The 24,333-nt window shown below is 46.1% G+C and overlaps 1 protein-coding gene across 3 annotated transcripts in view; it reads left to right on the top strand.

Moving 5' to 3' along the window:
• The window catches only part of ANXA13 (annexin A13), a 57,215-nt gene extending 35,455 nt beyond the window's left edge, over positions 1-21,760 (top strand). For all 3 annotated transcript variants that reach the window (XM_086337107.1, XM_086337105.1, XM_086337106.1), the window contains 8 exons: positions 2,704-2,874; positions 6,257-6,290; positions 6,392-6,471; positions 8,057-8,125; positions 8,537-8,638; positions 13,168-13,243; positions 17,442-17,554; positions 21,156-21,760. In XM_086337107.1, the coding sequence (XP_086193233.1) occupies positions 2,704-2,874; positions 6,257-6,290; positions 6,392-6,471; positions 8,057-8,125; positions 8,537-8,638; positions 13,168-13,243; positions 17,442-17,554; positions 21,156-21,275 (765 nt within the window). In that variant the 3' untranslated portion in view covers positions 21,276-21,760. The remainder of the gene's footprint in view (positions 1-2,703; positions 2,875-6,256; positions 6,291-6,391; positions 6,472-8,056; positions 8,126-8,536; positions 8,639-13,167; positions 13,244-17,441; positions 17,555-21,155) is intronic.
• The last annotated feature ends 2,573 nt before the right edge of the window (positions 21,761-24,333 follow it).

Here is a 24,333-nt window from a genome sequence, read left to right as displayed (position 1 = left end):
TATTTCTACATTAAGTGGTCCAGACAGCTGTGCTTTTGTAGTTTTTCCTGCTTCTCTCCTCACAGTGAGGCTTGTCAATGATATTCATTGATGACACTGGTGAAGATAAGTGAAGCTTCAGTTCAGCTGCTTTAAATTGAATTGAATGACATTGAACTTTCACCCTTGTCAGTGTGCCTGACTGTAGCAGTCCCTCAAGCACTGTGTCTGCTTCTATCCTGCCAATACGGAAAGTCAGATGCAGGCTTCTTAAGCTTTGGTGTAAAATAAGAGTGTGTATGCGTGCTAAGTCGTGTCTGACTCTTTGCAGCCCAACAGACTGTAGCCCATGAGGCTCCTCTGACCATGGGATTTTTCATCAAGAACGTTGGAGTGGGTTGCCATTTCCTTCTCCAGAGGATCTTCCTGACCCAAGGACGGAACCTGTGTCTATTGTGTCTCCTGCATTGGCAGGAGTATTCTTGATCACTGCACCACTTAGGAAGCAGTAAAATAAAAGTAAACAGGTTCAAAGTCAGAACCTCAGGCTTTGTTAAAGTGGGCACACTATAGCACAAAATCTGCAATACCTACATCTGCCAATCATTTTTTTTCACTTGCCAATTCTCAGCTGTGTATCAGACGGCTGAGACCGCCAAAGAGGTGGTTGAGAATCATATTACAAAGCTAGAAGACATCTCTTGTCATTGTTGTTCAGCTGCTAAGTCATGTCCAACTGTTTTGCAACCCCATGGACTGTAGTCAGCCAGGCTCCTCTGTCCATGCGGTTTCTCCAGGCAAGAATACTGGAGAGGGTTGCCATTTCCTTCTCCAGGGAATCTTCCTGACCCAGAGATTGAACCAGCATCTCCTGCATCAGTAGGCAGATTCTTCACCACTGAGCCACCAGGGAAGCCCTGGAAGACATTAGAGACAAACAAATCTAAATCCTCAAGTCAACTGAGCTCCAAAGAGAATAAGCATCCCAACGTGACACAGCTAGTTAGCAGGAAACCAGGGTTAGAGCCAAGGTATCCTGAGCTGGCTCCTATGTCCAAATAGAATGTAAACACTCAGGGGTTTGTTTTCATGCTTGTGGCTTCTAACAGCAGGCAGCTGGAATCTCTCTTCTCTGCTGTTCTATATAATGCCCATCTGACTTGAAAAAAGATTTCCAGTCTTCGGGTAGATCCACACCAGAGCACTGACCAGAGGCCTGTCTTCACAAGGTCAGGGTTAGATGCTGCAACTGCCATGGAATGAAGCTAGTAACATTAACATCACAACCCACTGTTGAGACAGCAGATCCCAGGGCCTTGGATAAAAATCTTCCGGGTTTTTCTCCCAGATCTGGAACTCAAAGGTTCATTTGAAGAATAGTTGATTTGCCTTCTCTCTGAAAGTTTCATCAACATAGAATAAAAATAACAGCAACAATAATATTCACATACTGAACATCGAAAATGTGCTAGGCACTGTGTTCAGTGTCTGCAAGGACTGTCTCATTTAATTCTCCCAGCAACCCTAGGAAGTAAGTCTTACTATTCTCCCCATTCTTCAAAGAAGGAGACCGAGAGATGATGAAATTAAGCGCATTTCCAAGGTCACAGAACTCCGTGACTGTGTTGTTAGCCATCATGCATGGGGCTGAGTAGCCAGGCCCACTCCGTGCTGTACCTCGGTCTATTGGCTTCCAGTCTGACCCACACGGAGCAGTCCCTCTGCATGAAAGTCCTGCTTTGAGGTCCTTCATTTCGGTTGGGATGTCGACAGCTCTAGCTGGACTGAACGTTCATTCTTGACACTTTTCTCATTAAACCATCTAGCCAGAGGGAGGCAGGTGGGAACAGGCAGTCTACTCGCGATTAGAGGGGGCTTGCCATAAACAGGATGCCAGGTAGAATTTCATGAACTTCCCTTCCCCTACTTGAGTTCTTTCTCACATGTGTCCCTTTCAGGATTTAACAAAACACCAAAGTGGCTGTCCATGGAGTTTGCCCAGGATGGTCTCACTTTATTCCTGTTGTCCCCCAACAGGAATTAGTAGTGCCCCCTTTCACTCTCAGGGCTTCCCTGGTGGCTCAGCTGGTGAAGAACCCGTCTGTCAATGCAGGAGACACAAGAGAGACAAGTTCCATCCCTGGGTCTGGAAGATTCCCTGGAGAAGGAAATGGCAACCTACTCTAGTATTCTTGCCTGGAAAATTCCATGGATAGAGGGGTGGGCAGAGTCCACCCTGTCACAAAGAGTTGGACACAACTGAACACGCATGTGTTTCACTCTCAAAAGCACCCCCATCCGGCCAGTGAATGAGCCAGTCTCCTGCAGAGGACAAACCTGTGTTAGTCTTCTCTAGCCAAGTGTTCGTAGATGAGTCCTTTATCTTACTGAGGTTCAGTCCATGGGGATAAAGCAATAAATACCTCTCCTCTTAGGGCTGTCTTGAGGATCAATAAGAAAGCTCTCTGAACCCTAAAGTGTTCTGCAAATGCTTGTTGTCACTGTGACTCATCTTCAGTGTCCCCAGCAGATGGATGGGCAGTCGGGTGACCACTGTCTTCCAGAGAAGGTCACTCAGCCCTGTAGAGCTCCTGTCTAGAGTGTGCCCTGGGCGTCCATGGCAAGTGTCCAGTCTCCCCTGGGGCCGTGCCATACAGAAAGCAGACACCTGTCCCCCTTGCCCTCAGGCCCTTCTCAGTCAGGACTCCCGCCATCTTCCCACAGGACCTGGAGGAGGTGCTCAAGAGTGAGCTGAGTGGAAACTTTGAGAAGACAGCTTTGGCCCTTCTGGATCACCCCGAGGAGTATGCTGCCCGGCAGCTGCAGAAGGCCATGAAGGGCCTGGGCACGAACGAGGCAGTACTCATCGAGGTCCTGTGCACGAGAACCAATAAGGTGAGTCCCAGCTGAGCCCCTGAGACAGCGTCCACATGCCCGTCAGAGAGGGTTACAGCAGCCAGAAGGGAAAGTCCTCCTAGCCCTCCACCCTTGTGATGATCAAGTGTCTGGGCAAGCAATGTGCCCGCTTGGTTCACATTGGAGAGATGCCTCTTCCAATATTCTGATGGTTGGTTTTGGTGTTACTGCCACTGGCTTGACAGGATAGAGCCTTCCAGAAGAGCTGTGTCAATCCAGCTTTATTTTTCTAAAGAGATGCACAGTTCCATGTGTGGGATACGAATCCTACTTTACCTGCCCAGCCTGACTTTGCAGGTCTCCTAGCACCAATACTCCAATTAGCAATCCAAGTGTGGACGCAGGGAGCAAAGGAATGAGGCAGGGGGGGTGGGAATGCCAAGGGGATCCCAGGAAACAGCTGGGGCTGCCACCACCTCCCCAGAGGTTTCCGTGTCCTTCTGTTAGCAGTCCTCTCCCCTTGTCCCTTGGGTACATGCCATCATGTCCTGAGCTAAAAAGGACATTTGTGAAGGCCCATTCATCTTTGGTTCCAGAACCCATAAGGGCCTCGTGTGTGTGTTAGCTGTTCAGTCATGTCCAACTCTTTGCGACCCCATGGACTGTAGCCTGCCAGGCTCCTCTGTCCATGGAATTCTCCAGGCAAGAATACTGGAGTGGGTTGCCATTCCCTTCTCCAGAGAATCTTCCTGACCCAGGGATCAAACCCAGCTCTCCTGCATTGGAGGCAGATTCTTTACCATCTGAGCCACAAGGGAAGCCCAGGGACCATGGACTTCATCAAGAGTAAAGAGGGTCCCCAGGTCATTCTTTGGAAATGTCCTCTTCTGCAACATCCATCATGTAGAGTGGGGAGGTCCAGCAAGGAAAGTGCCAAGAAAACCCAACATTTTTGATTCCTCCAGGGAGGAAACAGAAGCAGCACCTGGAGCAGATAGTGAGGAAAACCACCCCAGCACTCTGATGCTGCTGGGCTATTAATACTTATCAATAACCCAGGCTTGCTCCTTCTGCTCAGCCTGTGCTGTCCAGCTCGTTACCCGAGGCACCACTGGGGTCCAGGCTACAGGAGCGAACCCCTTTCCTGAACATCCCTGGACTCCTCTTCTTCCCACAGATAATAAAACCCCTCTATTTGGGGTTAGGATGGTGGTTTAGAGGAGCGTTAGCACAGGAGAATGGCATTGGTTCTGTCCAATAACCACACATCTCTCCTTACTCAGTACCCCCATCCTTTCCAGAAGCACCAAAGTGCCAGTGACCTGGCAGCCAGTATCTGGGCAGCCTCCCTTGGCCAGAAGGTTAATTTGGTCATTATTTTTCTAATCACATTTATCCGCATGTGGCTCACCCTCAACCTAGTTTCTTTTGGGTCCTGGTCTTGAACAATAAGCAAGACTTTTTTTTCCCAATCAAATAGATCTGACAGTAAAAAGGAGAAAAGCAGGGAGAGAGCAGGCGACAGTTTCAGGCAGATCCTGGTCGTGGGCTGGAAGGAGGAGAAAGGGGAGGGGGCTGCAGAGTCACAGGTGTTCAGCCCCCACCTCCTCCTACCCACTTCCCGCCCACCACAGCAACACGGGCCTGGCTCCTCATCTTCCATCAGCCCCACTCCCTTCTCCCCATCGCTGCCTCACGACTTTCATTTTAAACAGTTTGTGGGAGACACTGTGGGGAGACACTGGCTCTTACATGCTGCTGGTTCAAGTGTAAACTGAGGAAGCTCCCAAGTGGCCCCGTCGGGATGAGCCATTGAAATATACAGCCATACACGGCTTTATGCACTTCACTTTACTGCATTTTTACAAACTGAGTGTGTGCAGCAATGCTTCTTGGAGCAAGTCTATCAGCATAATTTTTCCAACAGCGTTTGCTCACTTGTCTCTATGTCCTATTTTGGCAATTCTCATAATATTTCAAACCCTCCCCTGGCAGAAAAATGATGACTCGCTGAAGGTTCAGATGATGGCTAGCATTTTTTAGGAATAAAGTATTTTTAAATTAAGGTATGTGCATTGCTTTTTAGACACGATTGCACACTTAATAGACCACAGTAGAGTGTCAGCATAACTTTTTTCTTTTAATTTTTTTAACCTTGTATTGTATATTGGATTGTAGCTGATTAACAATGTTGTGATAGTTTCAGGTGGACAGCAAAAGGACTCAACCGTACATATACATCAATGTCACTTTCCTATGTACCGGGAAACCAAAAGATGCGTGTACTTCACTTTATCAGGACACTCGTTTCATCAGGGGGGCATGTGCCTGTAAGGCAGTCCTTCCCAGCACACACCCTAGGGAGAGACTTGCACTGCAGCACAAAGCAAATTGTTGACTGAGTGCAGCCTTGTTTGAAGTAGAGAAAAATTGGAAACAGCCTAAATGTCCATCAGTCAGAGGCTGGCTAAATAAACTGGGGCTTACTGTAGGATGGAACATTTTGTCTCTATTTAAAAAAAAAAAAAATGCTAGGTGACTAATTGTGCGTAAGCATAGCTGGACGTTAAAGACCTATTACTGAGTGAAAAAAATAAGTTGAACATACATAGACAGTATTCCAGTTTTTAAACACATACACAAAACAATTCTATATATTTTCAGTAGCACAAACATATATGTATAAATGCAAAGGAAAATATGCACAGAATTTCTAAAACTGGCTCCCTGCGGGGGAGGATGGGGAGTGAGATGGAGAAGAAGGCAGTGAATGACTGTGTTAGCTTAGGGACTTCCCTGGTGGTTCAGTGGTTAAGACTGCCTTCCAGTGTAGGGTGTGTGGGTTTGATCCCTGGGTGGGGAGCTAAGATCTTCATGGCCAAGAAACCAAAACAGAAAACAGAAAAAGTATTGTAACAAATTCAGTAATGACTTTAAAAATGATCCACATCGAGGAATCTTTAAAAAATAAATCAGCTTAGCTGTAATGCTTTCACTTTTAACTAAGGATGTGTATGTGTGTGTGTGTTAGTCACTCAGTTGTGTCCAACTCTTTGTGACCCCATAGACTGTGACCAACAGCTCCTCTGTCCGTGGGATTTCCCAGGCAAGAATACTGCAGTGGGTAGCCATTCCCTTCTCCAGGGGATCTTCCCGACCCAGAGATGGAACTCTCCCACATTGCAGGCAGATTCTTTGCCCCCTGAAGCACCAGGGAAACCCCTTATCCCCACCAGCCAGGGACTTGCCGACTTGCTCTAGGTTTGGACTTTGATCTGCAGGGACTGCCCCCTTTGGAGGAAGTCCTGAAGGCATCCTGTGTCCAGAAACAATTTCTGCCTCTTACCTTGCCTGGTACCTGCCTATCTTATCAATAAACCCCACCTTGAAGTATTGATTTTTTTTTTATTATCTTTCCTAGGAAATTATTGCCATTAAAGAGGCCTACCAAAGGTGTAAGTGACATTTTGTTCTGACTTTAGATAAAGAATGCCTCTTGCAAACTACCTCTGGGAAACTAAAACTCTGCTTCCTCTCCTTTCTTCTTCCGCTAAAGTGTTTGCCAAGAGCCTTGAATCAGATGTCAAAGGTGATACAAGTGGAAGCCTAAAAACAATTCTGGTCTCCCTGCTACAGGTAAGAGTAAAGAGGTCTCACCTGCTTTATGATCTTGAGAAACAGCCCTTGGCAACGTGCAACCATGATGTAAAAGGCAATGTAGATAATAAACAGTTCCTTCTCTTATTAAATTGCTACTGAGGAACCAGCAACCTGTCTTCTGTCCATCTAGCTCTTCTGAAATTATTCAGTGGAGATTTTCCCCCTCGTAACAGTCTGCCTTGTCATTTGCAGTCTACAATCCCTTTCTGTTAGTGAGTCATCTCATTAAGCATTGCCATCTCACTTTGCCAGTGAGGAACCTCTAGGTGTATACACAGTAAGATACAGGCTCATCTGACCCCAAATAGGGTCCTTTTCATGATACAACTAACTTCCAGGATTCACCCTGAGTCTAGGCCTGTAGGAGCCGCTTGGCCAGGAAAGCAGGGTTTTCAGAACTGGCCCTGAGAGGACGCAGCCCCTGGGCCTCCAGCCAGATGGCATCTGCCCTCTCATTGACACACCCGTCTTTCTGAGCTTTGTGTGTTTCCTCTGATTACTTTCCATGTGGAAAGACTGACAGCAGAGAACACATAGAGTAAGCTTGAGCTATAGCAGGAAGACTATATGAATGTTCTCCTGCTGCATAACAAATTGCTGCAGACTTAGCAACAACACAGATCTATGATCTAGCAGTTTCCATGGACTGGGGCTCCTGTTACAGGTTAGTTGAGTCCTTGGCTCAGGGTCTCTACAGGCTGGAATCGAGGGCTGCCATCTCCTGTGAGGCCTGGGGTCCTCTCCTAAGCTCACTGGCTGTTGGCAGATTTCAGCTCTCTACGGCTGTATGACTGATGTTCCTGTTTTCTTGCTAGCTGTCAACTAAAAGACCCTCAGTTCCTAGAGGCTACCCACAGTCCCCTGTCATGTGGCCCCAGGGAGAGTTCAGAGCATGGGCGTATGGTTTCTTCCAGACCAGTGTGAGCTCATCTCTCTGACTTCTTCCATCTCTGACCTCTCAGAGCTCACCTGATTGGGTCAGACCTACCCAGGGTAACTGATTAGGGACCTTAATTACATCTGCAAACATCCCTGTTGCCACATAAACATAACACGATCACAGGGCTGATACCTCACCATGTTTACAGGTCTTGCCCACACTCAAAGGGAGGAGATTAGCGTGGGCCATCAGGGTCACCTTAGAATTCCACCTGCCACTAAAGGGCTTAAGTGAGACCTCCAAGGCCTTCCATGACCAACGTCCAGGGTTCTTCAGGACAGGGACCCTGAGAGGTGAAACTTGATATTTTGGAAGGAAGACAGATACCTTCTCAACAGACTCACTCTAGGGCACATTATGAGGTTTTTTAGAGGTCGGAGGGGTTTGTGAGTGACCCTGGTTTCTACAAAAAAAAAAGGAAAAATGTGTTTTCACAGAAGCTACTCTGTTTATCAGTTGTGCCCAAAAGATGGCAGCAAAGAGCAGTGCTGCCACTCTGCCAGGCTGAGTCTAATTTCCAGGCCACCGCTCTGGAGTCACCCCTTTTCGAGGACTTTTCCTTTTTTGTTTTCTTTGGTCAAGCAGGAACTCAAGTTAATAACAATGTGTTGATTTTTCTAGGCTAATCGTGATGAAGGAGATAATGTGGACAAAGATCTAGCTGGGCAGGATGCCAAAGAGCTGTATGATGTAAGTATGCGGGCGTACCAGTCTCTGCAAATGGTTTTCTTTTATTTAACATGATTTTCAACAATTATGTCTTTCTTTTATGTGAATTGGAATTACTTGGGAAATAAGTATGATCTTGAAAGTATTTTTCATCTACACTGTCTTTGTGAACCTGAAAGAATTGCTTATTCTATTATTTTACTCTGGTGTTAACCACCTCAGATCCATTTTGAAATAAGGGGACATATAAATAACATAAATAGATAGGTGAGGTATACTTGTGGGTTAGAAATTGAAAGTGCTAGGTCAATCAATTTGGCTTCTCTTTGGCTCATGTTTTATTGTTTCCTGTAAGTGAGGCCTGGTCACAGCTGTGTATATTTGGTGTTTTTGCAAAAGTCATTTTCAAAATGTTTGCACTTGGTTCTCTAGGCAGGGGAAGGCCGCTGGGGCACAGACGAGCTTGCCTTCAATGAACTCCTGGCCAAGAGAAGCCACAAGCAGTTACAAGCCACCTTTCAAGCCTACCAAACTGTAAGTAATCCAGCACTGAGGCAAGGAGTTCACACAGGAACAGAGTCTCAAGTTATTTCCAAAAGAAGCTGAGATCTGGGATATGGAACTGAGTGGTGGGAGCAGGGGCGACGGGTGTCTTTTACAACGGTAGTTCTCAATCACGGATGATCTTGCACACCCTAAGGGATATTTGGGGCTTCCCAGGTGGCGCAGTGGTAAAGAATCCTGCTGCCAATGCAGGAGATGCAAGAGACTTGGGTTTGATCCCTGGGTTGGGAAGATCCCCTGGAGGAGGGCACAGCAATCCACTCCAATATTCTTGTCTGGAGAATCTCATGGACAGAGGAGCCTGGTGGGCTGCAGTCCATAGGGTCACAGAGAGTTGGACATGACTGAGCACACACACACACACGCACACAAGGGATTATGTGATCATGTCTGGAAATAGGTCCCAACCAGATGTGTTGGGGGGAGCAGTGCTCTTGGCATCTAGAGGGTCAAGACCAGGGATGCTGTTAAACATCTCATGATGAACAGGACAGCTCCCCACAACAGGCAACCATTTGGCCCAGTGCAGTGCTGAGGCTCAGAAACCCCACTTTGCCGCAGAGGCTAGGACAGCAGGTCAAGTTTAGGAGCAAAGCCCTAGAGTCAGAGGGCCCAGGTTCAAATCCTGGTTTTATTGTAACAAGTGACCAGACGTCTCCATCCTCCTTTGTAAATAGAGACCCTGAACATCATCTTCCCAACCTCAAGAGATTATTTTAAGAGTTAAATAAGATGAATATAAAAGGCTCAGGACAGTGTCTGGTTGTAGTAAGCATAAAAATGTTTGCCCTTATTTTTATTCCAATTGACAATTGGCTAAACAGTGCCTGAGACAGATACAATAATACCTCAGAGATACATTCCTGAAAAGATGTGTATAAATTGCTTTTATACAATTATTTTTTAATCTGATGATCATTGTAAGCCAACAAGGTGAGTTAGCTATTTCAAGACACTTACTAGTTAGTCCTTCCCTGAAAATCAGTCTTTAATTTCAGGAAGGCTTTTGTGGAATATCAGATATTCTTTCATCTAGTATTTTTTATTTGTGGAGTGCTTTTGACTATTCAAAGCACATCTGTGCCCGGTGTCTCATTTCAACTTCACGACAATACCGTAACTCGAATGTAGGCTGAACAGCCATTGTTACCCACAACTGCTGGACAAGGGAAGTCTGTTATGAGTAAGGAGCCATCTGTTACTTATCAGGACCACACAGCAAGTCAGTAGCAGAAAGTGGATGAGAGCTCCAAGATTCCCCAGCCTGAGCTCCTACCTCGGCTAGAGCTGGCCACTCCTCACTCAGAATAGCATTTTCCGACGTGTTGCCAGCAGATGAAAAGACAAGAAAGCTTTGGAATTTTATCATTACTGTATATAAACCTTTAGGGCCCTCTGCTTTCAAATCGTGCCCAGAGTCCTGATCAAAGGCAGCTCACCCTGAACTCCCCTGGCCTTTGGGCCTGGAGCTGAGTAGACTGAGCTGGAAGCCTTCTCCATGACCTAGAGCCTCTTCCCATTAGACAGGGGCCATGGATGGAGTTTCTGGGGTGGTTGTCATTGGGCATCACTATAGAAACACACATACATGTGTGTGTGTGTGTGTGTGTGTGTACACATGAGTTACTGACAACCTAAGGATACTCCCTAAACCAATTGTTCTTAAAATTAATCCTGAATCAGCAGAATCAGTATCACTTGAGAACATGCTTAAAACAAGAATTCTTAATCCCCACCCTGGATCAACTGAATCAGATTCCCTGAGGTTGGGGTCCTACAATCTGTGTTTTAATAAATCGTCTAGATCCTGATGCATGTTAAAGTTTAAGAAGTCTGCTTTAGGCTGGGCAAATGGCTAAGGGTTCTGTGCCTCAACTGTAAAACAGGGATAATAATGTACCTGCTTCACAGAGTTAGTAAGGATTAAATGAATAACAGATTTAAAGCATTTAGTGCCTGGCATGCAGTGGGTGCTCAGCTAACCTTAGCAGTTGGTAGGAGTCTCTCTGTGTGAACCAACAGCAACAAAAAACAGCTGAAACTCAAATGGAAAATAAGATAATCTCCTGATCTGAGGATTCTTTACATGAAACCAGCTTTAAAATGCTATTAATACCTATTCATCTATTCCAAAAACCTTCCTGGAACATCATTCATCTTGATCTTTATCACTGATTTTGAGGGTTCGCCATGACCATGATCTTGGGAATCTGGCTCCATAAATTTTCTCATGGTCTCTGGCTAAAAGCACGAAGATGCTAGAGTCAGATCATTGAAGTCTATTATGTGACATAGGTTGTGCTGGCATAGAGTGGAATTTTAATTTTTGGCACAAAAACTTTGCCCTTGATTTGTCCTCTAAACTTGAATCTTAACTGCTGACACTCAGAAATCCCAGCCCAAACAACAAAGCTTCCCAGCTGTGCTGCATTGTGAAAAGTTATTACTCTTCACAAGTCTACCAAACATGAGAGGCTTATAGAGTTCTGATGTTCCCAAACAGGGCTAAGTATAAATTGTAGGTACACATACCCTTAGCCCCAGGTCACTTCCTCCCCACCGCACCCCTCATCACTTCTCCCCTCCCCTTATAAAGCTTTTCTAAGCCCATTCCAAAGCCTTTAGCCCTTTAGCTTTTATAACAAACCAGAGTGCCTATGGTTCTGCTGTGGGCATGTGGCCAATCAGGGGCACCGGTTTTAAAAGAAAGAAATGTCTCCCCTATTCTTCTAATAATCTCTCCACAGACAATGCTACCTGGTAAACTAGAAGCCTTTGAGGCTTGTCTGGAATCCACCCTGGCAGTGAGTTTTTGTACCGAGATCACAAAACCTGGTTGTGTCCAAAGAGCCCCCTAAGAATTAAGTGTTCCAGTGGGAAGCCTGCCATTTGCAAAGGAGAATCCTAGTACCTTGGGCCAGTGGATTGTTTTCCATCTGTGTTCAGTGGAACCTCTGGAGGTGCCTTGGGAGCTAACAGGAGGGGATAGGGTCAAGAGACAGGCAGAGAAGAAAGGACAATGCCATCTCCCTATAGCTCATAAATAGCGCCCCTTGGAGACGGGCAGCGATGAGGCTCTGAGAGGAGGGGAGCCTGGCGTCTAGGGCTGGGTTCAGGAACCCCTCTCCCGCCTCCCTAGAACAGCTCTGCTTTCCTGCTTTTATCTGTCGTGTAGATTGAGATGCTATAGAAAATTTAAAAATACGTTCTAGCCCAGTATTAACAATAAAAACAAAGTGGTTTAGTGTGAGGATTCTTTTTTTTTTAAGTAAACAGAGACCTATGTGAATACAATCTCCTTTTGTAACACAACCTCCATCTACAGAACAAGAACCCTGTTCATGGTTGAAAGGGAGAGCAGTTTCTTCTGAAATACTAGCTCCCACATCCAACCCCTAAACAACTGAAGACAGCTAAGAAAGGGACAGGACTGAAAGCCCCCCAACCCAACTCCCATCTTATCTAGGTCCATTCCACACCGGACCTCTAGACAGGCCAGCTCCAATGAGGAGATCAAGCGACAGGTTTCATTAAATTCAGACCCTCCTCCCCCTGCATCCATCGTGCTCCCACCACAAAGAATATGTTGTTTACCAGGATTTTCAGAATAAACTCCCCTGGTGTGTCCTCAAAGGCCCCAGTTATTTATAGACTCACAGTTGTGTCATATCCTCAAAAGATAATTTCTAAGAAAGAGGTTTCAGTATTTCTTAATGCTTAACTGCATTTCCCAAACCTGAAGTTTCTCCTTTCTCTTTGTGTGCCTGCTCTGAGCTTGGCCCAGGCGGTACTTGTGCTAAGTGTGGTCACAATTTACTCTAAACTTCAGCTTCTATAAATATTTGGAAGGAAACCTAACATGTAATGCTACGCAGAATGATAGGCGAGCTGGGGGTGAATATAAGACCATTCGGAGTCTCCCCAGAGGGAAGGAAATTGGCATTTGACATCGTCAGGCCCCTACACATCCCCCACCCTGCTCCTAGCCCATGTAACCCCATCGTATCAGAAACGTTAGACCAAGTCCTTGCCGTGAACTTGACGGCCTCTACCTATGTCGCCCAGATGGTAGCCGCCTGAGCTCCCTGGCTCAGTTTACAACGGAGGAGATGATTATAACCACAGCCTCCTGAAAAACTGGAAATGGAAAGAATTTTTATAAACACATAGGAAACTCAAGTACTATAGAAATACAAAGAATGTTGTTTCAGTATTTATTCGTTGTTCTTCCACTCTCTGATTCTTACAGAAGAGGAAACTGAGGCCGAGGGGGTGGTCCTGCCTGGGGTCGTGTCCATTAAGGGTCAAATCTCCCTTGGCCCTGAGAGTCCGCACTCGAATGGGCGGGGTACCACCCCCAGCCCTGCAAAGGATGAGGCCAGGTTTCCTTGGTCCTTGCATGACCAAATCTGGATGAGTCTTTTCGTGGAAGAACAAGCCTCCAGTGCACCACGGCCAAGAGCAAAAGCTGGACTAACAGCTAGACTTTCTCTCTCTAGCTCATCGGCAAAGACATCGAAGAGGCCATCGAGGCAGAAACATCAGGAGACCTGCAGAAGGCCTACTTAACGCTTGGTAAGTAAAGCCAGGAGAGCCCCTGACTTCAGCCAGGCTCCCTGGAACCACACTTGGAGATAGAGGTTTGTGTGCAGGAAGACTTCAGGTAATAGTCTGAGAACCACAACACATCTAAGCAGCCTTGGGAAGGGAGAGAATGGGTGTGATGCAGCTGCAACAGGAGCTTTTCTGGTCCCCAGGAAGCCCTGAAGTCGGGATGTCTGAAGTGTAGGCAAGGGTCCCAGGCCTTCGCACCCCTCATCAAGCAGCTGGCTGGCTGCACCCATGGGGCATGTGCGACCTTGGGGAAGCCAGCTCCCTCCTTTGACTCCTAATGCGTATGACCCAGTCACTTCCTCCCTCCTGAAAAGTGACTCAGCTGTGAGCAGCCAGCACATAACACTTTGCCTCAGTGCCACGGTCCTGAAGACAGAAGCTTTGGGACATATCACAGCATCCACGACAGTCCCACTAAGATCGTGGGTCCCCAGCAGCAACCATCACAGCCTGGGACCATTGTCTAGTCTCAGGGCAGCACGGGTTCACATGACACACACCCGAAAGCACTCAGGTTCTGATCCATGAACAAGTTTTTGCAGGTTCCTGATGGCTCGAGGGTGACCTTTTCCATTTGTTTCCCTTCAACATTGGGATGAATGAGATCTGTTTAGAAAGCAAGGGGGAGGAGACCAGATCATGGCCATGCCAAGCAAACGCCAGGCCCTTCTCTCCAGGTGTTGCCCGTAAGGCAGGAAATAGCAGAGAGATGGGTACTGGGCTGTGACTGGCAGGCTCCTTTCTCATCTTTGCAAGTCCTGGAAGGAAGGCATTGTCCATTGTCCACACTCCAGTGGCACGGAGGCCAGGGCAGCATCCCAAATGGCACAAGAAATGGAGAGAATATCCCCAGAAGAAGAGGAAGAACCAAAAAAGCAGCCCCTGGAAGCTAAAAAATGTCCTCTCGCTGCCAAACTCTTTTGTTTTGCCTTTTTTTTTTTTTTTTGATGGGACTTTAGGGAGCAATGTCAGCAATTGCTTAGTTTTTTAGTCCATCAACATTTTGCATTCACACTAGCAGCTCTGCTGTTGTGATCCAATGCAAGGCCTGAGCATCATTAATGTTGCTCCTGTCCCAAGATGGATACACACAGATGACTGTCCTTAGGGTTTTAGGGATCACTGTCTCAAGTAAACAGAGAGATCTACTCATGGCCCATTTACAAGGCTCCAAATCCTTTCTGTACTTGCAGTTGTAAAGAATTAGGAAAACACCAGAAATCAGTCAGAAGGTTAATATCAATCCTTATTGATATTAAGTATTAATGGTAATAAAACCATTCAAGTCTGTAACATTTACTTAGCACCTGCTTGGGTCAGGGGTTGTGCCAGGCATGGGAATCAGTGGGGAACAGGTCCAGTTCCTCTTCTTAAGAAGTGTCAAGGTCAGGACAAACACACAAATCAATGGACTGAGCTATAGTAAAGATAAAACGGGCTTCTCTGATGGCTCAGCAGGTAAAGAATCCACCTGCAAAGCAGGAGACACAGGAGATATGAGTTTGATCCCTGGGTCAGGAAGATTCCCCTGAGAAGGAAATGGCAACCCCTTCCAGTATTCTTGCCTGGAAAATCCCCATGGACAGAGGAGCCTGGCAGACTACAGTCCATGGGGTTGCAAAGAGCCAGACACGACTGAGCACGCACGCGCAAGCACAAATGCACAAAGATAAAAGCAATCAGAGCAAAGCGAGTACAGAGGAAGGAAAGGGCTGGCCCTACAGTGGGGGGAACCATGAAATGCAGGAGTTAGGTGGACTCCCCTGGTAGTAAATTAAAAAGAGATCAGAAAAGACCTTGAAAATGAACCACAAAGAGAGTGGAACATGATTCCATAACTAAATTCTCTAGACACTTCCCCACCCTGCTCCTACCTAACTTGTAAAGATGCCAGCGTGAAGCTAAAATTGAGGAGGAGGTGTTTATGAGACCAAATGGTTCTCACTGCTCATAGTCTCTGGAACAGCAGTTCTCATAGTGGGGTCTAACAACCCCCTGTATTAGAACCACCTGGGGGAAGGGGATGTGAAAATGCAGTTTCCGAGTCCCAGTCCAGGCCACCCACTTAGAACTTGCAGGAATTCAGCCTAAAGCCACACCTTTACAAGCTCCCCAAGTGGTTGTCTTACTTTCCCTGGAGTTTGAGAATCCCTGCTCTGCATGCCCAGAGGAGTAGGGGACACAGCAGAGCATCTGGCTGCCCTGCACCCACAGCCACGAACAGCTTTATTCCCATATCCTCCTGAGCTGTGTGAGCATCCATGCTAAGTCGCCTCAATCGTGTCTGACTCTGTGTGACGTTATGGACTATAGCTCACCAGGCTCCTCTGTCCATGGGATTCTCCAGGCAAGAATACTGGAGTGGGTTGCCATGTACTCCTCTGGGAAATCTTCCCAATCTAGGGATCGAACCTGCAACTCCTATGACTCCTGTTTTGTAGGTGGGTTCTTTACCACTGAGCCATCTGGGAAATCCTTCCACTTCGGAATCCCATCCAAACTTTTGGAGCCTTCCTGCAGCTGTGACCAGCAGAGCTTGTTCATCAGGCATAGCCTGTATACAGCAGCAAAGTTGAGAATTTTCTCCCCAGAATATCAGGAAGAAGGAATTCAAGGGAGAAGTCACCCCTAGTGTAGGCTCAGAATACACTGACATCAGGCAGATGATTATTTCAACATCAGTTAATACAAATGCATGGCAGAGGGTCCTCAGGGAAATCTTGTGAGGTCACCAGCTCAGAATGCCTGGGAGGGGGGTGCCACAGTGAGTCTCAGATATGCTGCTCCTCAAATTGCCAGGTTCACCCCCAAAACCACCACCAATTCAGCAGCTTGTGGATTCAGACACCTGATCTGGGCTTCTCCACTGACACTCTGGTGACTACCACATAATCTATAAAATAAGGAGACAGACCCCCAAACTAGACTCTGCTTCCCCAGTTCTGTTCCTCCCTCTGGCTTGTAAGCATCAATCCCATTGTCAATTACCTAGAAAATAAGAGTTCTCATTACAGGACATGGTAATGATGTGCATTCCACACTTATGCTGAATTTATTACTTATTACTTATCCTGAACATCAAAAATGTTCATTGTTGTAGGCAAAACATCAACAACATAAACAGAAAAGAGTTCATCCCCCCAAAGTGTTAGACTCCTGTGAACCTGGGAGGAGAGGGGACAAACCAAGATTTATCCCCAGGAGCAGAGGTGCATCCCATCCCCTTATGGGTGGAGAGAGACCATACTTTGTTAATTTGTGGACTAGCTCATACTTCATTCATTTCTGACTGGGGCAGGGCTCAAAATCAGCAGTTAGCAGCATCACAGGAGGATGCTGTGTAGACAAGACCAAACATTTCATCAAGCCCACATCCCAGACCACACACGATGAAGGTTGTGGGGACTTCGGAAAAGATTCAGAGATGAAGCTCACACCTAAAACCCAGTGATGAAAAACGAAGGGAAGGAAGTTTGCTTAGCACGGCAGCCAGGAGGATCACAGTGCAACTGAGCCCGTCTTCAAGATTACCAAGTTTTATTATGGAGACGTTGCCGGCCAGTCTGTGTTCCCCCTCGGGGGCTTCCCTGGTGGCTCAGTCGGTAAAGAATCCACCTGCAATGCAGGAAACCCAAGTTTGATCCCTGGGTCAGGAAGATCCCCTGGAGAAGGGAATGGCAACCCTCTCTGGTATTCTTGCCTGGGAAATTCCATGGACAGAGGAGCCTGGCAGGCTACAGTCCATGGAGTCACAAGAGTCGGACATGACTTAGAGACTAAACCGCCACTACGTTTCCCCTCCAGACCTGACTCTGGCATCAGAGATTTCTCTTAAAGATGAGAAGGCATTTCTGCTGGTGAGAATCGTGAACGTTGCAGGGAGAGCCTGAGGGTGCTCACAACGCTCCTCCTCCTCCTCGGGGTCTTCAGGGAATAGGAGAGGTTCTTATGTGTCTGAAGGGGACTAGTTTGAAGAGTCTGGTGCCCTGACCCCAGGGGAATCTTCCAGACCCTTTATCAACAGTGTGAAGTCTGCTCCTTTCAAAGGTCATGACTCCATCCGCTCCAAGGGCAAGCCAGCTCTGTTCCTCCCCAGCGTCTCTCTGTTACTGAACAAGACGTGACCTCCTCATGCTCTCTTTCCCTTTGTCCTGCCCAGTGAGGAGCGCCCGGGACCTCCAGGGCTACTTTGCTGACCGTCTGTACAAGTCCATGAAGGGGGCGGGCACCGATGAGGAGACCCTCATTGACATCATTGTGACCCGGGCTGAGGTAAGATGCATTTGGCTCCACCTTCTTGTTTTGCCACCACGGATGTCATCAACAGGTCACTTTTATGAAGGGTGTATCTGCAGAGACAGCCCTTGCTCTCCCAGACTTTGTGGAAGGACATTGTGCTGTGCTCCAGTCGGTTTCTTTTTATAAAAATACAATAACGATAGCGGCTTCTATGCCTTTTCTTTTTTCGTCTTTGTTTTCCTGCAGTGTGGGGCATGTGAGATCTAAGTTTCTGGACCAGGAACCAAACCCATGCCCCTTGCAGTGGAAGTGCAGAGTCTTGACCACTGGACCACCAGGGAAGTCGGCAGCTTCTGTTTCTGCCATCGGTGCCTCCAGAAAGCTCGGGGTGGTGCCTGGAAGGGACTTGGAGGGGCTGGTCTGTAGGGCAGCTCCTTTTTAAGGGCTTCCCTGGTGGCTCAGATGGTAAAGAATCTGCCTGCCATGTGGGAGACCCTGGTTCAACCCCTGGGACAGGAAGATCCCCTGGAGAAGGCAATGCCTACCCACTCCAGTATTCTTGCCTGGAGAATTCCATGGACAGAGTCTGGTGGGCTACAGTCCATGGGGTTGCAAAGGGCTGGACACGACTGAGCGACTTGGCAACAGGTCACCCAGCAGCAGAGCCTTAGCAAGTCCTTTCCAGACTCCTGAGTTAGGCCTTTATTTCCTTAAACACACCCCCAAAGCACAGTTCTGCACAAAAACCACATCAGGACAAGACAAGTTTTCTCAACCTTTTTAAAATTAGCGATCCCCGCATGAGGGAGCCTTTTTGACCTCATTTTTTCCTAATCCTTACTCCCCTCCAAGAAATGTTAACATGGCATACGCTGTATATCTGTTTATGTTCCTTACATATAGATGTAGTTATATTTACATTAAAAGATTTGGATTTTTTTTTCACCCTCTAAGAACCAATTTTGCCCCTTTTGGGAGCATTATCGCCCCCCTCTGAGAATGCCTGAGCATAACAAAGGCCCAGGGAGAGAAATAGCCAAAAAAGTTTGGAAACTGTCAAGACTCAGATTCAGAATACAGGGCCACAGAGAGAAGGAATTACAGAAGAGAGGGGAAGTGGCATTTCATCCACAGCAGAGAGACCTTGGAGGGTGAAGTGGAACTTGAAAACCACTGACATCTTCCCTCAAAAACGTGTTAAATGAGGGGGAAGAGATATCAACCCAAATTCTGGCCCCCATATTTCTGACAAATAATACTTAACATCTGACACTGTTTTGAAATATAACTTAGCAACACAACCGTTCTTTCGTTTTTATTTCTATTCCTGGAATTTCTCCTCCCTCTCTTTCTCCTCCTCCACGATTGATTCATATTTCCTTTTCTCTCCCAAAGCCGCTGTCCTTTCCTCCTCCTCTCTCCCTCCCCCAGTCTCTCTGCCACCCTCTTCACTTTGTTTTGGTTGCTCTGAATCTCTCTCTTTTCTTAATCTCTCCAGGTCTCTGCCTTCTCTGTCTCTCTGTCTCTTAGTATCTCAGGCCCAGGACACTCCGAGGAGCAGGTTGGTGACAAAGGCCAGCAAGGATGCTAAAGATGCCAGGGGTTGGAGCTCTCCGAGTGATCCTCAGGGTGCCATGGTCACCCCAGCATGCATGGACTGTGGATTGTTTATTCCAATACGCTCTGTCCTAGCTTAGTGCTGACCATAGGCCCTGGGTCATCCCCACATGGGGACCATTCCCTCTGAATGCTTCGGGCCCAGACAGTTATATTGGCCAGATCCCCTAGTCCCCCAAAGCTGCCTCAGACTAGAACAGAGCCCGGGAGAGCCCCATCCTGTCCCTGCACTCACCCCCTCCCCCAGCCAAGCAGCCTACCAGCCAAGGGAGCAGGGGACACACGCCACCTGCCTGATCTCTTGCACAGCATCCACTTCCAACAACCCTCCACTCTTCTACCCTCTCCTGCTCTCAGCTTTCTGTCCCCTGTTGGGCCCTCTAACTGGGGTAGGAGAAACTAAGAACCCGAAATCTGAGCAATGGTTTGTGGGTCTCTCTAGAAAGCCCTTCCCAGGTGGCACTCGTGGTAAAGAATCTGCCTGCCAATGAAGGAGATGCAAAAGATGAAGGTTTAATCCCTGGGTCGGGAAAATACCCTGGAGGGGGAAAATGGCAGCCCACTCCAATATTCTTGCCTGTAGAATTCCATGGACGGAGGAGCCTGGCAGGCTACAGTCTATGGGGTCACAAAGAGTCAGACATGACTGAGTGACTGAACAAATACTAGAAAGCAAGATATAGTCTAATTTTAAAACAATAATGATAACAAAAAAATTGCAAACAAAAACCAAAAAAATTCCTAGTTAAAGAGAGCTCTGTGCTTCTTTTATGAGACTCCCTGTGTTCTATCTGGAATTATATCTTCCATGGCACAACTATTATCTCCTTTTCTAGGTTGTAAGAGTCTTTAGAGCAAAACCATCTTTTTATTCGTGTTTCTTAAGTCCTTTCTCCACCTCCAGCACCTAGGTGGTACCTTTTCAAGTTTTTCAATTGATCCTTGAACAACACAGATTCGAACAGTGTGGGTGCTCTCATATGCAGATTTTTCCAATAAATAATAGTACCTGTGTTCTCATTTTACAGATCTTTAAATTAACTAAGTGTGAGGAAGTTTGTGTTTCCTTGTTGTTTAGTCACTAAGTGGTGTCTGACTCTTGCAACCCCATGGCCTGTAGCCCGCCAGGCTCTTCTGTCCATGGGTTTTCCCGGGCAAGAATACTGGAGTAGTTTGCCATTTCCTTCTCCAGGGGGTCTTCCCAACTCAAGGATCAAACCCAGGTCTCCTGCACTGGCAGGCCAATTCTTTACCATTGAGCCACCAGGGAAGCCCTTATGTTCCATTAGAGATCACAATATGTAGTATCGAAAGAACTAAGGTTTGAGGACTGATCCTATTCAAACGGTTTCAGTTTCCTGCCCTTGCATGAGTCATTGATCAGTTCTTTCATTTTTGAGACAGAGATAGCAATACAGATTCTAGACTGCCCGGGAGTCAGTGTTCCTAATTCCTGTATTGTCAAGGGTCAATTGTAGATTCAAAACTAAGTCCTACAAATTGATAATGATTTGAATTTTGTTGTTTGGCACTAATATCCTTGCTGATCAGGGTATAAAAGACAAAAAAAAAAAAGCCTTCATTTCATACTGTGTTGACAATTTTCTTAACTTTATACTAAGAGTCCGCAAAGTGTGGCCTGCAAGTCAAATCAGGCTCACCATTCATTTTTATACAGCCCTATTATCAGAAAGTGATTATTTTAAAGTAACTGTAGAAAAAAAACTCAAAGGAAAAATAATATGTTCGTAACACATAAAGTCATATGAAATTCAAGTTTTAGTGTCCATAAACCAAGTTGTACTGGAACATACACACAGACACCTCTGCCACCTTTGGGGAGCTGAACTCAGCTTTCTTTTTCTCAGCTACAAAATAGGAAGAATAGTAACTCCAACTCCATGGGTTGCTCTGAGGCATAAATGAGCAAGTGAGAATAATGTGCTTAGAACAGTGGCTGCCTGTGCTTATGGTGAAAACACTATAAACCTCCTGTTGGCTATCATCTCTCTTACAGGTGGACCTTCAGGGGATAAAAGCCAGATTCCAAGAGAAGTACCAGAAGTCTCTCTCTGACATGGTTCGCTCAGACACCTCTGGGGACTTCCAGAAGCTTCTGGTCGCCCTCTTGCACTGAACCAACCCAGCGTAGCAGGAGCAGAGGAAGGAACCTTTGTTGAAAACCTTTCCCAAACCAGATTTGCAAATACAACTCCAGCATGAAACACCCTCAGGGGTCCTGGTTTATTTCCTTGGCAGCTTGAGCCAAGTGGCCAGGCCAAGCTGCTTAAGTTAAGGGCAGCAACCTCGAGACACTTGCATTGATCACCCTGAAGGCTGGCTTAGTGAGTACCTGGGCAGCCTCATAATTTTCCTTGAGGGTAATAACTGAATGCTTTCTAAGCACAAATAAAGTCTGCAGTTGATGAAAAAACTATGCATTCGTGATAAAACCTTTAGAAGAATATGTCATACAGGGGTGTGGATGTTTTGGGTAAAGAGAGACTAGGTGAAGTACCAGAAAGACAAAATTAAGCAATTCATTCATTTTCCCTCTGTGTACTCAAATCCTCAGTTTCAAATCCTCAATGTTAATTAAAGATGTGGATTATGCCTTCATCAGCTGCTTTTTCAAAGACTGGGTTGATTTCATTTTGGCTTTTGTCCTGGAAATATATGACTTGTGAAATTCAAACATATTTGGAAAATGCAAACAGTTACGTTTATGGATAATCACCAAGGACAGACATCAAGTCCAACAGCAAGGAAACAATGGACTTGTCGATACGAAATGTAATGAAGGGTATAATTCACTGATCTGCTACCTGGTTTAAATGGTTTAAATGGTTCTTGCTCCTCTAGACAACTGACCCACTTGAGTCTTCTCTCTGATCTTCAAATACAATTAGGCTGGGCACAGTGCCATTAGGATCAAGGTTAATGGTCTGACTCTTAAATGGATTAATTCTGTACCAATAGCATCTCTGTTCCGAGATGTTGTCTCATAGCCACGTGCGACTCCACATAAAGGGGTCTGTCATGAGAACATGAGCACTTTGGTCTAATTATTATAGTCATCCTTCATTGGATGGTTATTTGTGCCTGGCACTGCTAAATAGCTTACTTTCATATTTAATCTTCCCAACATCCCTTTAAGGTTAATATTGTTACCCATTTATTAGCTGAAGCAACTGAGACATTCAACAGTCGGGCTAAATTCATTCACAAGTGACAGAACTGAGATTTACATTCAGAAGTGGTTGAGTCCAGAATCCACACTAATAACTGCTTTTCTTGGGAAAATAACACAAAATACATGGAAATGGGTCTATACTCATTTACCTGCTTAAGTTCCTACTGCTTGCCAATCACTGTTGCTGGGTTCTAGGGCTACAAAGATAAAGAGAACGCTAGCCACACCTTGGGCATTTCAGCCCCAGGTCACTGGTGTGGACAGATGCCTCAATATTCACCAGACCCTGTAAGTACATTAACGGTGGTGATGCTTTAGTCACTAAGTTGTGTCTGACTCTGCCACCCCATGGACTATAGCCTGCCAGGCTCCTCTGTCCATGGGATTCCCTAGGCAAGAATATGGAATGAGTTGCCATTTCCTTCTCTAGGGGATCTTCCTAACTCAGGGATCAAACCCACGTCTCCTGCATTGAATATCACTTATGCATATTCCTTATCACTGAGCCACCAGGGAAGCCCTAAGTACATAAATACGTGCATGTAAAGCTCTCCATCCATGAGTAAGCAGAGGAGAATAAAGAGCTCCGCCTGGGGGAGCTGCGGGATGTGCTTCACAGAGATGCAGTCGTGCTGGGGTTTGAATGCATAGAAATTCTCCAGAAAAACAAAGAATGGCGTGTGTAGAGGCTTGGAAACACGATGGTGCATGATGTGTTCAGGAAGTGGTGAATCCCTTCCCCTGGGGCTTCCATGTGGCAAAAGGAGAGGGTTGGGGAGGCAGGCAGTGAAGCTGCCGAGGTGTATGTTTGGGCCACATTAGCTGTGGCTTTGCTTCCCAAGTGTAGGCTTGGTCTTCTGGACAACAGTTGTCACTGGGAATGTTTGAGTGACTGAGAACATGATCAGATTTGGGCCTGGGAAATCACTTTGGTGGTGTAATCACCAGAGTATATAGCCCAAACATACTGAGCCGTATCCTCCCAGTGGTTGTAAAAGGGTGATCAACAAATGAAGACCTTACATTAACATCCCCATCCTCAACATAGCCGTGTATCTACCTACCAGCCACTGCTGTCACTATGCGCTATAACAGGTAAAATGGTTCGGTGACAAAACATACTCATATTTACTTGTTGTCAAAGCTGGCCTTTGCTTTTTAAAAAGACAGTAACAAAAGCATCCAGTTCTTGGGATCTGAGCTAATAGTAAGGACAGAAAAACCAACGGGCAACAAAGAGATCTATGAAACACTACTGAAAACAGCTATCCTCGGAGAGTGTTGAAGGACGCGATTGATGTGAAGAAGAGAGGAAAGGGGTTCCACAGGGAAGGCTGAGGAAGATGGAGAAGCAAAGTCATTTGTTCCAAGTCACACATAGCGTCTTTCAGGTGTTTATTGGCGATCTGTATGTCTTCTTTGGAGAAATGTCTGTTTAAGTCTTCTGCCCATTTTTTGATTGGGTTGCTTGTTTTCCTAATACTGAGCTGTATGAGCTGCTCATAAAATTAAATATATATACAAATAGAAATATATATCATATAAATATATTACATAAACAAATGTCTATATATAAATTTTATCTATTTATAAAATTTATATAATACACTTACTTATAAATTTATATGTATTTACATTATATAAATTTATATTTATAAATTTATATGTGAATTTATAAATATACATATAATTATATATACTGTATGGCATTAAAAAAAAAAAAAAGACATTGCAATAAAGAAAAAGTCACACATAAGAAGAATGAATCAGGGCCAGAATTCAAACTCAAGTCCTTCTGACCCTGATGTCCGAGCTCTTTGCCACACGAGCTCACATCCACAGTGGGTTTCCCGCAAAGCTTGCAGCACAAGGCGCAAGGCACATCCCTGACGCTGCTCAGCGCTCATGCTCACAAGCAGAAGCCAGTTTTTTGTGCCTGACCTGGGGCCTGCTTCAGAGAGAACTCCCATCCAGTCTGTTCCCTTAGTGCCCCACCCTCCAG

This window comes from Bos grunniens, chromosome 14 (genome assembly GCF_055505025.1).
Source record: "Bos grunniens cultivar Pamir isolate PY7600 chromosome 14, Bosgru_T2T1.0, whole genome shotgun sequence".
Lineage (NCBI taxonomy): Eukaryota > Metazoa > Chordata > Mammalia > Artiodactyla > Bovidae > Bos > Bos grunniens.
This window is presented reverse-complemented; position numbering and strand designations above follow the sequence as displayed.